Source organism: Trachemys scripta, chromosome 1, assembly GCF_013100865.1.
Source record: "Trachemys scripta elegans isolate TJP31775 chromosome 1, CAS_Tse_1.0, whole genome shotgun sequence".
NCBI classification, from domain to species: Eukaryota; Metazoa; Chordata; order Testudines; family Emydidae; genus Trachemys; species Trachemys scripta.
The window spans coordinates 340,896,508-340,911,207 of NC_048298.1; the positions used below are offsets into that span (position 1 = coordinate 340,896,508).

The 14,700-nt window shown below is 44.5% G+C and overlaps 1 protein-coding gene across 1 annotated transcript; it reads left to right on the plus strand.

Annotated features, from left to right (window-relative positions):
* The first annotated feature begins 13,393 nt into the window (after window positions 1-13,393).
* Window positions 13,394-14,332, plus strand: LOC117872558 (olfactory receptor 52E2-like). Its single transcript, XM_034761178.1, has one exon. It carries the CDS (start codon window positions 13,394-13,396, stop codon window positions 14,330-14,332), a length of 939 nt encoding a protein of 312 aa, XP_034617069.1.
* Window positions 14,333-14,700: the final 368 nt, after the last annotated feature.

A 14,700-nucleotide genomic window follows, 5' to 3' on the forward strand; every position in this document is an offset into this window, starting at 1 on the left:
CCTGCTCAAAGCAGGACCAATCCCCAACTAAATCATCCCAGCCAGGGCTTCGTCAAGCCTGACCTTAAAAACCTCTAAGGATGGAGATTTCACCACCTCCCTAGGTAACCCATTCCAGTGCATCACCACCCTCCTAGTGAAAAAGTTTTTCTTAATATCCAACCTAATCCTCCCTCACTGCAACTTGAGACCTTTGCTCCTTGTTCTGTCATCTGCTACCACTGAGAACAGACTAGATCCATCCTCTTTGGAACCCCCTTTCAGGTAGTAGCTATCATATCCCCCCTCGTTCTTCTCTTCTGCAGACTAAATGATCCCAGTTCCCTCTGCCTCTCCCCATAAATCATGTGCTCCAACCCCCTAATCATTTTTGTTGCTCGCTGCTGGGCTCTTTCCAATTTTTCCACATCCTTTTTGTAGTGTGGGGCCCAAAATTGGACACAGTACTCCAGATATTAATAGTTCCCAGTCAGTTTCAAGGAGAGAGAACCATATATCTGTTAATGGAGATTTTCTATATCTTAGTAAAGAGTAGAGGATGGAAGATGATAAAATACAAGTAGTATCTGATGAGAAATGAAGATGAGTCCCATTCAACTACTTCACATAATGGCAGACAGCTAAAGAGTGGCTATTTTCAGGTGCTTATATATTAATGCTAGCAGTCTAAACAAGATGGATGAATTTGAGTACCTTGTGTTAAATGAGGATATAGATATAATAGGCATCACAGGAACTTTGTGGAATGAGGATAATCAATGGGAAACAGTAAATACGAGGGAACAAAATATATTGGAAGGGTGGAGCAGGTCATGCTGATGGTGGAGTGATACTATATATGAAAGCATAGAATCAAATGAAATAAAAATCTTAAATGAATTAAACCATGCCATAGAATCTGTACGGATAATAATTCCATGCTTGAATAATAAGAGTGTAGCAGTAGGGATATCACCTGACCAGGATGGTGATAGTGACCGTGAAATGCTCAAGGAGATTAGAGAGGCTATATACATTAAAAACTCAGTCATAGTGGGGGATTTCAACTATCCCCATATTGGCTGGGTACATGTCTCATCAGGACAGGATGCAGAGATAAAGTTTCTTGACACCTTAAATGACTGCTTCTTGGAACAGCTGGTCCTGGAACCCACAAGAGGAGAGGCAATTTCTGATTTATCCTAAGTGGAGCACAGGATCTGGTCCAAGTGGTAAATATAGCTGGACCGTTTGGTAATTATGACAAAAAATAATGAAATCTAACATCCCTATTGGTGAGGGGGGAAACACCACAAGAGCCCATCATGGTAGCATTTAATTTGAGAAAGGGGAAGTACACAAAAATGAGGAAGTTAGTTAAACAGAAATTAAAAGGTATAGTGCAAAAATGAAATCCCTGCAAGGTGAATGGAAAAATTTTAAAGACACTGTAGGAGGGACTCAATTTAAATGTATCCCCCAAACTAAAAAAACCCTTCTTAGAGGACCAAAAAAGTGCCACTGCGGATGAAAAACAAAGTAAAAGAAGCAGAGAGAGGAAAAAAGGAATCCTTTACAAAGGTGGAAGTTAAATTCCATTGAGGAAAATAGAACTTTAGCAAGTGAAGTGTTCAAATATAATTAGGAAGGCCAAAAAAGAATTTGAAGAACAACTAGACAAAAACTCAAAAAGTAACAGTAAAAATTACATTTTAAGTACATCAGAAGAAGGAAGCCTGCTAATCAGTTGGTGAGACCACTGGATGATGGAGATGCTAAAGGAGCACTCAAGGACGATAAGGCCATCAAGGACAAACTAAATAAATTCTTTGCATTGGCCTTCATGGCTCAGAATGTGAGGGAGATTCTGAAACCTGAGTCATTCTTTTTAGGTGCCAAATCTGAGAAACTGTCCCAGATTAAGGTGTCATTAGTAGAGGTTTAGAAACAAATTGACAAATTAAACAGTACTGAGTCACCAGGACCAGATGGGATTCACCCAAGAGTTCCAAAGGAACTCAAATGTGAAATTGCAGAATTGCTAACTGTAGTCTGTAATCTATCATTTAAATCAGCTTTTGTACCAAATGACTGCAGGATAGCTAATAAGATGCCACTTTTTTAAAGGGCTCCAGAGATGATCCCAGCAATTACCTTTCAGTAAGCCTGACTTCAGTACTGGGCAAATGGGTTGAGATTATAGTAAAGAACAAAATTGTCAGATACATATAAATATAATTTGTTGGGGAATAGTCAACATGTTTTTTGTGAAGGGAAAATCATGCCTCACAAATCTACTAGAATTCTTTGAGGCGGTCAAAAAGCATGCAGATAAGGGGGATCCAGTAGATATAGTGTACTTAGATTTTCAAAAAGCCTTTTAGAAGGTCCCTCATAAAAGGCCCCTTAAGCAAAGTAAGCAGTCATGGGATAAGAGGGAAGGTCCACTCATAGATTGATAACTTGTTAAAAGATAAGAAACAAAGGGTAGGAATAGATGGCCATTTTTCAGAATGGAGAGAGGAAAATAGTGGTGTCCTCCAGGAGTCTGTACTGGGACCAGTTCTATTCAACACATTCAGAAATTATCTGGAAAAAGGGGAATAGAGTGAGATGGCAAAATGTGCAGGATACAAAACTACTGAAGATAGTTAAGTACCAGGAAGATTGCAAAGATCTACAAAAGGATCTCTCAAAATTGGGTGGCTGAGCAACAAAATGGCAGATGAAATTCAGTGTTGAGAAATGCAAAGTAATCCACATTGGAAAACATAATCCCAACTATACATATAAAATGATGGGCTCTAAATTAGCTGTTACCACTCAAGAAAGAGATCTTGGAGTCATTCTGGATAGTTCTCTGAAAACCTGCACTCAATGTGCAGCAGCAGTCAAAAAAGCAAAGAGAATGTTTGGGATTATTAAGAAAGGGATAGATAATAATACAGAAAATATCATATTGCCTCTGTATAAATCCATGGTATGCCCATATTTTGAATACTGCATCCAGATGTAGTCACCCATCTTAAATAAAATATCTTGGAATTGGAAAAGGTTCAGAAAGGGCAACAAAAATGATTATGTATATGGAACGGCTTCCATATGAGGAGAGATTAATAAAACTGGGACTTTTCAGCTTGGAAAAGAGATGACTAAGGGGGAATGTGATAGAGAGCTATAAAATCATGACTGGTATGGAGAAGGTAAATAAGAAAGTGTTAATTACTTTTTCTCTTAAGAGAAAAACTAGGGGTCACCAAATGAAATTAATAGGTAGCAGATTTAAAACAAACAAAAGGAAGTATTTATTCACACAGCACACAGTGAACCTGTGGAACTCCTTGCCAGAGGATGTTGTGAAGACTAAGCCTATAACAGGATTAAAAAAAGAACTAGATGAGGTCATGGAGGATAGGTCCATCAGTGGCTATTAGCCAGCATTGACAGGGATGGTGTCCCTAGCCTCTGTGTGCCAGAAACTGGGAATGGGTGACAGGGAATGCATCACTGGATGATGTCCTGTTCTGCTCATTCCCTCTGGGGCACCTGTCGGAAGACAAGACACTGGGCTAGATGGACCTTTTTTTCTGACCCAGTATGGCCGTTCTTATGTTCTAAGAAATCCTTACTGATCATGGACCTAATTGCACTTTTAAACTAATGAAAGAACTGTGCAATCAACTGAGGGTAAAGACATTAATAACTGATGGACTGTATAAGGCTGTCACAGTCCTCTGCCTGTCTGTCATGGAGGGAGACCATGCCCTTTCATTGCCATGCTCCTAGAATGACTCAGTTCAGGGGAGGGGGGGGATTAGCTGACAGTTAATTAATAATAGCTTCACGCCTGCAGTCCAGGCCGGTCAACAATTGGTTCTGTCAGCCCCAGTTCTCAGCCAGAGCAGTTCAGCACACACTTAATACTTCTGGCCCACAGTCTATTGCCTCGTTCCCTCAATAAGAGTGGGACCGTAATCAGTTAACGACTCTGGCTTGCAGTCAGGCCGAGCATTAGTGAGTCTGTCTGCTGGGGGCATTCAATATGGTGGGGCAGCAATCAGTTCAGGTAATGTCTCTGGTCTACAGTCAGGTAGAGCAATACAGCAGTCTTGGCGGGAATAGCTCTCTCATGAGAGCCAGAAAAAAGCATCTTGTGTTCTAGCTCAGGTGGGTGCCAGAACAATGCAGGCCTCCTGGCTGAAAGGTGGGGAGTCTCCCACCTCCAGGGGTAGCAGGGGGTAGGGGGCGCAGGCCGATCCACTTCACTGTGTCCCAGCCCAGGGCCCTAATGGTGCCAGAGTGGTCTGGCACTGGGTGAGCATGAAAATCCGGCCACAACACACTGGCTGGCTTGCAGTTCGTAGCACAAGCGAACTTGGTTAGACTTCCCTGGGCTCCTTCCTATACTCCCAGTCATCAGGTACACGGATTCAGCATTGTCATTCACCTCGCTGGGGCAGACAGCTAGTGACAATCCAAATAGCTCGTCGGTGTTGCCAGTGTCTGGCAGCTCTGACAGTCCCTCTGGGTTTCTGGCAGTATAGAGGCATCCGTCACCTCTATACTTCAGCAGTGGGGTTGGGGAACGTAATGCTCCTCTGAAAGATCTGGCCTAACTGGGGGCTGGTCTTTTATAGTTCTGGTTCCTGTTCCCCTGCTTCTGCCTCAAAGTTTTTTCCCTTTGAACTGCTGTCTGGGAAGCAGACTCTAGGCTTTCTATACTTGCTTGGGGAAACATGGAAGAGCAAAGACCCCAGGCAAACTACTGGTTCAATAGCAGGATCAGTTTGAGGTAGTGAGGCATATGGACCCATTGGGTCAGACGAATGGTTCATCTAGTCCAGTATCTTGTCTTCTGACAGGGGGCAATGCAGGTGATTCGGAGAGAAAGAATAGAAAAGGGCTATGATCGAGGGATCCATCTCCTCTTCTCCAATCCCATCATCTGGCAGTCAGAGGCTAGGGACACCCAGAACATGGGGTTGCATCCCTGAATACCTTGGCCACCAGCCCTTGATGGACCTATCCTCCAGGAACTTCTCTAGTTCTTTTTTGAACCCTATTATACTTTTGGCCTTTATGGCATCCACCGGCAATGAGTTCCACATGTTGGCTGTATGTTGTATGTAGTATTTCCTTTTCTTTGTATTAAACCTGTTACCTATTAATTTCCTTGGGTGATGCCTCGTTCTTGTGTTATGTGAAAGAGTAAACAAGACTTCTGTATTCATTTTCTCTACACTATTCACAATTTTATAGATCTCTATCATATCCCCTTTTAGATGTCTCTTTTCCAAGCTGAAAAGTCTGTCTTTTTAATCTCTTCTCAGATGGAAGCTGTTCCATGCTACTAATCACTTTTGTTGTTCTTCTCTGTAGCTTTTCCATTTCTAATAGAGCTTTTTTGAAATGGGGCGACAAGAATTGCATCCACTATTCATGGAGTGGGGTTAATATAGAGGCATTATTATATTTTCTATCTTCTTATCGATCCTTTGCCTAATGGTTCCCAACATTCTGTTAGCTTTTCTGACTGCTGTTGCACATTGAGCAGATGTTTTCAGAGCACTATCTACAATGACCCCAAGATCTCTTTCTTAAGTGATAACAGCTAATTTAAACCCTATCATTTTGTCTGTCTAGTTGAGATTATGTTTTTGAATGTGCAATCATTCCTGCTATATCAAACCTGCTATCATTTGAATCTTTTAAAAGCTTAGGAGGGGATTCTCCTCATAACCTCGTGATACTCCATCCCATATTCTTCATAGTTGTATGATTATGATATAAATATAACATATGTGATACATTTTGTACATGATGTCTTGTCAGGTGTCATAGGAAAAGTTTTGATTTGCTGAAAAGGACTATTCTATCCTATTTATATGCATGTATCATTTTTATATCTGAAGTTATGAATATTGACTATGAATCTGTATTTCAAATGTAGTTACACCTGGGTGACACCCACTAGGCAAAATGCTTGTAGTTTAGACAGCTGGTTCTGAAGGGCCTATTTGGGGTACTGGGCCATTAGGGGAAACAAAAGGCTTTAGGAGAAGCTTATCCCCCACCTGGTGAACCTTCCTGAGAATGCTCCAGACAGCCTATAAATATTGGCTGCCATGACTTTGCAGGCCATGCAAGGGCCTGTGACCGGACCACATGACACTCAACTCCATTTTAGGTACCTGTATTTTTCCACAAACTGGTGTGGGAACTGTTTTGGGAAGACAAGATTCCTGCCATATGTTAAAGCTATATAATGTGGGGTGTGACATCACCTAATGGCTTCACTCCCCACACAAAAGAATTCCTGGAAACACCTGAGGAACAAGGACTGAATTGGGGGAAATGCTGGTCCCAGGCTAAAAGGATTTCTAGTCTGTGTATGGAAACCTGGTGCACTGCTTGTATCACCAGCCAAGGTAAAAAAATGGATAATTCATATCCAATCTGTTTAATATCTTAGGCTTAGTGTGTGGTTTTATTTGCTAGGTACTCTGCTTTGATACATTTGCTATCACTTATAATCACTTAAAATCTTATCTTTTTGTAGTTAAATTTATTTTTTGTTTTATCTAAACCTGCGTGCCTTTGAGTGAAGTGTCTGTGGACGATCTTGGCTTGGTTAAGACAGGCTTCTTGCATATCATTCCCACATCGCGGGGAGGGCGAAGTCTATTAATGAGTTTATATTGTACAGATGCCTGTGCAGTGCAAGACGGTATTCATAGATTCATAGATTCTAGGACTGGAAGGGACCTCGAGAGGTCATCAAGTCCAATCCCCTGCCCTCACGGCGGGACCAAATACTGTCTAGACCATCCCAGATAGACATTTATCTAACCTACTCTTAAATATCTCCAGAGATGGAGATTCCACAACCTCCCTAGGCAATTTATTCCAGTGTTTAACCACCCTGACAGTTAGGAACTTTTTCCTAATGTCAATCCTAAACCTCTCCTGCTGCAGTTTAAGCCCATTGCTTCTTGTTCTATCCTTAGAGGCTAAGGTGAACAAGTTTTCTCCCTCTTCCTTATGACACCCTTTTAGATACCTGAAAACTGCTATCATGTCCCCTCTCAGTTTTCTCTTTTCCAAACTAAACAAACCCAATTCTTTCAGCCTTCCTTCATAGGTCATGTTCTCAAGACCTTTAATCATTCTTGTTGCTCTTCTCTGGACCCTCTCCAATTTCTCCACATCTTTCTTGAAATGTGGTGCCCAGAACTGGACACAATACTCCAGTTGAGGCCTAACCAGCGCAGAGTAGAGCAGAAGAATGACTTGCTCACAACACACCTGTTAATACATCCCAGAATCATGTTTGCTTTTTTTTGCAACAGCATCACACAGTTGACTCATATTTAGCTTGTGGTCCACTATAACCCCTAGATCCCTTTCTGCCGTACTCCTTCCTAGACAGTCTCTTCCCATTCTGTTTGTGATATATAATATAATAATATAATTCTGTATATAGTATAATTAGTATAATATAGTATAATTCTGCATTTATACTTCCATTAGGGGTATGAGCCTGGGGAGCTGGCAAATTGACTGGTGTCTGCTTTTTGTATTTGAGTGGTTTAGGAAAGCCCTCAGGGGGGTGTGCAGCGCCATCTGCTGTTGTGTTGGGTGATACCAGGGTTGAGAGAGGATGAATCACCAGCAAAGCAATGTGAAAAAGGGCCAGCCCAGCTGGGTGGTTAGAGGGGTGCAGCAGTTCCCACAGCTCCCAGACTGCAACCTGGGGGTGAAAACGTGTCACACTCATACCATCCAGAGCCCAAATTAGTCCACCAGGCACCTGGCACCGGGCGTAGGGGAGTGACTGTAGCTGGAAAAAAAGCCAGATGTTGCAGTTGTTTGTTTCTTTTATCACTGTGTTCTCCTATCTAAAATGCCACCATAGTGAAATGGCCCCAAGACAACAGATCAGGGAAACTCTATGGCTGTTCCCTCATGAAATGTGGGATACCATGTGAGATGAACTTCAGGTCATTTTGGTCCTGGGAGTGGTGAAGAAATCAAAAAGTGAGTGGAGAAATCCCATAGTAACAGTTCTAAAGTAGGACAATACAATTTGTTTCTGCATTGATTTCTGAAAGATCAACACCGTATCGAAATTGGATGCTTACCTGATGCAGAGAGTAGATGAACTATCATAACAATTGGGAGCTGCCAGATATATATCCACTTTAGACCTCACAAAGGGATACTGGCAAATCCTTTGATGACAGAATCCTGGGAGAAAAAAGACTTTTCCACGCTCTTTGGCCTGCATTAATTCAGGATCACGTTATTTGGTCTCCACACGGTGGCAGTGACTTTTCAGAGCCTAATGGATTGGACATTACAACTGCATGGGTGGTATACAGCACTAAGCTTCTACGATCTATTGAAAACATTTTTTGGTCCAGTATCTTGTGGCAGCATCCCACATGTAGTGCAGATGGCAATAGATTACACACAAAAAAGACAGCCATCACCAATTGCTAGGCTGCACAGACTCCAAGACTCAGTTTGCCCTGACAATCTGAAGCACTGGTATTAGCAAATAATTTCTTCAGTCCTGGGGGAGGCTCTCAGGCAGTTCTCTATGGTCTGTTTCCTGCTCTTCCCGCTGCTCATGGAGCAGAGGGAATTGTCTGGGAGTCCTGCCAACCTGAGAGTCCGCAGGGACTGTACAGGGGAATCATAAAGGTTGCTGTCCAGCACGCTGAGTGTCAGACACATGAGATTGATACGCTGATTCTCAGGGCTCTGCTTTCCTGTTGCTGTAAGGAGATTTCCTCTCTCTGCTGAATGGGATTTCGGTGAGTTGCCTGTTTCTGGATAAAGTTAGTGCTGAGGGCTCAGGAAGGGTTCCAGGGTTCAAGTCAAGAATGATCTGGGCAGGAATTCACCAGCACGATGACTTGAACTGTTCAGTATTGTCAGAAACACCAAGGGATTTACCTAGTAAAATTGGAACTACACATTTATTGTAACTAGTTTAGACAAATATTTGTTTTTAAGATCAGTTCCTTGTCTTTTACTGTATCCTTCTGTCTGACTCAGTAGCTTCCTTTTTTGGGCTGTGTGGTTTTTCCCCTGGTTTGTTCAATTTTTCCAATTCAGCAACTTCATTGTGGTGTTATCTGGTACAGCCAAAGCCTCTGCCCTGGTTATCGGTGTTACCAGAGGGTTCACAACAACAATGGGTCACACACTGGCCAGATTCTGTTCTCACATTCTGCCTTCACTGGGTCACTCCAGATTGACACTGGCCTCCCTAAGAGGAAAATCAGGTCCCCTCGTCTGTTTTGAAATCCCCAACTTTCATGCCCGGTCTCAGAATGCCACATAAACTGGGGGTTTCTATAAGATTCTCTCAGTGCCCTAGCAGAAGTGCGCTCTCTGTAGCAGGACCTGGAGCAGTTCGGAGCTGAAATTTAAACAATAAGGGGGAATCTGGTCCCCTTGAGATCGGTGGTAAAACTCCAAACAAGGCCAGTACAACCTCAATCCACCTCTAGGGACTTAAATAAATGGCTTTATTTATACCAACCATGAACTTCCAATGACTTCAACTGTAGTCGTCCTGTCGCCTCTAAAGAAGGGTGAGTTCGTTGGTGAACTGACAGGACAGTGACTGAAATCTCAAACTTACAGGCTTAGAGGTTCAGAACAATCAGAATAACAATTTTTTTTAGGAAGGGCTCCTTTTAGTTTCCGCATCCTCTCTCCCGTCTTCTGGGCCTGTCCCTCTTTCCTTCTGTGGGCATAGTGAGCTGCTGCTGGGATTCCCTTCACCCCCAGAAAGGCAGTTCAGGCTGATCTCCCCCTTTTCCCCAGTGCAGGCAGACACTGAGTTTAACCTAGTTTGAGGAGATATTTCTGTGGGGTCTGGCACTTGGTTTTGGCCCTGGGTAAGGGGTATCTGTGTGTGGCAGGGAGGTAAATTGTGGTGGTAGAGGGGTGTACATGGACAAGTGGCCAGTACTGGGTGTTGTGGGGCAGTGTGTGGAATGAACACAGGCTGGAGGGAAACCCTGAGGGTTATATGCATGGGGAGCCGGGTGTAAAGGGACAGGCGGGCAGCGCTGATGGTAGTGGGGCAGACAGGGGTGTACAGGGACAGCTGAGCAGCACTGAGTGTTGTGGGGGGACCGAGTGGCATGTACACAGGCAGTTGGGCAGTGCTGTTGAAATTAAATTTTTGTTTGTGATTGTTAGTCCTAGGGCAGAACAGAGACCTTTCCTGGCCCCGAGTGTGTTTGGGGTGGGGTGAGGGTGGGGGGGTTAAAGGGTCTGTTTGACCTGCCAAGACACAGAACTTCAGCATCGGTGTCACAACCTTTACTGAGTTCTGTTTCCAACGGTTGTTGTTGAATGTTAATTATGTAACTTCAATGGTTCTTTCTACCAGTAAAATGCCTCATCTTTCCTCCTCATTTGGTTCAATCTCCCATCATACTCTTACCCCTGCCCGTACTCTTCTTCCCCATCCCAGGGTGCCCCGCTTCCAAAAACATGCTTGTCCCCAATAATTTATCCATGCTTCCCAGTCATCCCTGGCTCCCACAACCTCCGAGATGCCCCACCCTCACCACAGCTCTTCATCTGCATGGTGTGAGGGGCCTTCCATCCCACCTGCTCCCTTGACTGCAGGATAGTCAGTGACTGTGTCTCACCGGTGAGAAATCTCACAAATGGCAAATGCCAAGTCTGTGTGACTTCTCTTGATAGACCAGGGGTTGGTAAACTTTTTTGGCCGAAGGCCACATCAGGATTGTGAAACTGTATGGAGGGCCGGTTAGGGAAGTCTATGCCTCCCCAAACAGCTGGGCCCCTGCCCCCATCCGCCCCCTCCCACTTCCCACTCCCCTCAAAACCCGTGACCCATCCAACCCCCCTGCTCCTTGTCCCCTGACCGCCCCCTCCTGGGACACCACCCACTATCCAATGCCCCCTGATCCCTGTCCCCTGACTGCCTTGACCCCTATCCACCCCTGCACCCACTGACATTCCCCCCCCCCGGTACTCCCACACCTATCCAACCCCCCCGTTCCCCATCCCCTGACTGCCCCCCCCGAACCTCCGCCCCATCCAACCGCCCCCTGCTCCCTGGAGCTCTCTTCCCCTTATCCAACTCCCCCCCCCCGCCTCCTTGCTCCCCGCTCCCTTACCATGCTGCTCAATGCAGCAGGAGCTCACAGCCCTTCTGCCCGGCCAGAGCCAGCCGCTCTACCCACGCGGCCGAGTAGCTGCAGGGGAACGGGGACAGCAGGGGAGGCTCTGGGGTCTAGCCTCCCCGGCTGGGAGCTCAAGGGACGGGCAGGATGGTCCCACGGGCCAGATGTGGCCCGCAGGCCGTAGTTTGCCCACCTCTGTGATAGACCCATACATACCGCGTGGTGCTTCAAGAATTGCTACACAGGAACAATTTACAAGCTGAGAAGCCTGAACATTATATAATATTAGCAGGCAACTCTAGGACAGGTGAGGGCCTAGGTAAATACAGCTGCCATGTGACTGAGACACTGGCAGCTGCCTGAAACAGTGGGCAACTGGGACAAGTACATTAAACCCAGGATGCTCTGGGACCATATGCTAGTCAGTTCGGTTAGTCAATGGTGAGGGTTCTACATTCATTCCTCAGTGTGGAGATTTTATGGGCTTAAGTCATTATTTTTCTCACCTAAAATGCATCTCATCCATGCAGTGCCTCATGGCATCCCTCAGCCTCATGAAATACCCACCTAGTGTAACATTTCCAAGGTGCTGCAGTCATATGAGAATTTCTCACCAGGGGGCTAAATTCAACACAGTCATGAATAGAAAAAAATGTCTTCAGTAAACTCAGGAATGAGCTTGCAGGCAAAATGCCTCCAGCTGACTCCTAGGGACATGTTCAGGGATTCCAAGGTCAGAAGGGATCATTGTGATCACATCCTCTGTCTAACACAGGCCTGTATAACACAGGCCAGAAAATTTCCCCAAAATTATTCCTAGAGCAGATCATTTAGGCCTTGGCTACACTTACCCGCTAGTTCGACAGCTGGAAATCGAACTTCTGGGTTCGACTTATCGCGTCTAGTCTGGACGCGATAAGTCGAACCCGGAAGTGCTCGCCGTCGACTGCGGTACTCCAGCTCGCCGAGAGGAGTACCGCGGAGTCGACGGGGGAGCCTGCCTGCCGCGTGTGGACCAAGGTAAGTTCGAACTAATTCGAACTAAGGTACTTCGAACTTCAGCTACGTTATTCACGTAGCTGAAGTTGCGTACCTTAGTTCGAATTAGGGGGGTAGTGTAGACCTGGCCTTAGAGAAACATCCAACCTTGATTTAAAAATTCTCAATGACGAAGAATCTGCCAAGACCCTTGGTAAATTGCTCCAATGCTTAAATATTCTCACTGTTTAAAAAATGCATACCTTATTTCCAGTCAGAATTGCTTTAACTTCAACTATCAGCCATTGAATCCTGTTACACCTCTGTATGCTAGCCTAAAAAGCCTATTATAAAATATTTGTTCCCTGTGTAGGTACTTACAGACTGTTATCACGTCATCCCTTAACCATTTTTGTTAAACTACACAGATTGAGATCTTTGAGTCTATCACTGCAGGTTTTCTAATCTTGTAATAACTCTTGTGATTCTTCTCTGAACCTCTTCAGTATACCAACATCCATCTTTAATCGTGGACACCAGAACTAGATACCGGATTCAAACAGCCATCATTCCAGTGCAAAATATACAGGTAAAATAACGTCTCTACTTCTCCTTGAGATTCCCTTGTTATCATCCAAGAATCACATGTTTAGCTAATTATCCCTTCACTCCCCCAAATCTTGTTCAGAGTCGTTGCACTTACTACGGCAGTCCCCTATCGTATATGCATTGGCTACATTATTTGATCTTAGATGTAGATATCTACATGGCTATGTTACAACACATATTGTTTGCTTCGACCCTACCACTCCAGATTGCTCTGAATCAGTGATCTGTCCTCTTCATTATTTACGATCCACCAATTTTTGGGACATCTGCAAACTGCATGAATATTCAGGCATGAGAAAGGTCTCTGCTAACACTTGTCAGTTAACACCTGTAACTTATGTCTCAGACAAAGCTGGGTGCCCTCAAGAAAGTATCTGACCTTTGTGCCCTTCGTGCCCATTGTGTTGAGCACAAAGTCATAGGCCAGCCTAATAATGACTTCTCTGGACTTGAGTATGACCTAAAAAATCTGGTGCAGTCTGTAAATGTTGCCACCTCACCGCTCAGCCCCAGTTCTAGATTAGTGATAACTGTAAAATATAAACTGTACTATTTGTTATAAAGTGTGTAACCCCCTTCACTGTGCTTCTCTCCCTTCCACAGGCACCTGGAGCATTTCTGAACTCAATCGATGCATAAACCACCTCATGGCAGCTTTTAATCTCACCCCCTTTGACCCCTCATCATTCATCCTAACAGGCATCCCTGGCCTGGAAACTGCCCACATCTGGATTTCCATCCCGTTCTCTACATTTTACATTTTTGGTCTCTTTGGAAATTTCACAGTTCTGTTTGTTATAGGCAAGGAGCAGACCCTGCACAAGCCGATGTACCTGCTGCTCTCCATGCTGGCGCTCACAGACATTGGCACATCTACCTCCATCATGCCGAAGGCACTGTGTATATTTTGGTTCAATTTGAAAGGCATTACTGTGTGTGGGTGTCTCACCCAGATGTTCTTCCTTCACGTGGGTTCTATGATGCACTCAGCCGTCCTTATGACAATGGCCTTTGATCGCTATGTTGCCATATGTAACCCTCTGAGATACACCACCATCCTCACCAATGAACGAATAGCTAAGCTAGGGCTAGTGGGTTTGATAAGAGCTGTTCTCATCATTCTACCCCTGCCCCTGCTTCTGATGAGGCAGCCATTCTGTGCCAACCGCATTATCCCCCATACGTACTGCGACCACATGGCTGTGGCAAAGATGTCGTGTGGGGACATTACAGTCAACAGGATGTACGGCTTGGTGGTAGTGTTTGTAATAATTGGGTTAGACCTCACACTCATTGCCCTATCCTATGGACTGATAATTAGGGCTGTCCTCAGAATCCCCTCTAAGAAAGCCCACCAGAAAGCCCTGAGCACCTGCACAGCCCACATATTTGTGATGCTGATATCTTATCCTACCTTCCTCTTCTCCACTCTGACACACCGGTTTGGTCAGGGTATCGCTCCACATGTTCACATCATCTTGGCCAACCTCTATTTCCTTCTCCTCCCCACTCTCAATCCTATCATTTATGGGGTCAAAACCAAAGAGCTTCGTGACAAAGTGGGCAAATACACTTGTATAATGTGATAACCTGGGGCCACTGACTTTAACTTGTATGACAGGAGCGTGAAAGGATATCTCCTCATTAATCAAGGATGCTCTGTCCCAGTTTGGCTGAGCTCAACATTGTGGAAGTTCAGAGTATGAGAAGTTCCTCACACTTAATTTCTGATCACTTCATCACCAAGCACTGCTCTCTCTGTCACTAACTTCCCTCCCTCTGACCATCACTTGACCTCTTTCAGCATCACTAATCAGCTGCTACAGCCACATACCCTGTCACTCAACCTTTCCGTGACCAAAAGAAGATAACTGAAGATACACTTTTTGATAGCAAAAGAAAAAAAAAAAGCAACTACAATACTGAACTTCTTTATCATATGTACAGTTTGCAA

What these genes read in the sequence shown, in the direction of transcription:
- LOC117872558 (XM_034761178.1), top strand. Translation starts at nt 13,394, where the DNA reads ATGGCAGCTTTTAATCTCACCCCCTTTGACCCCTCATCATTCATCCTA.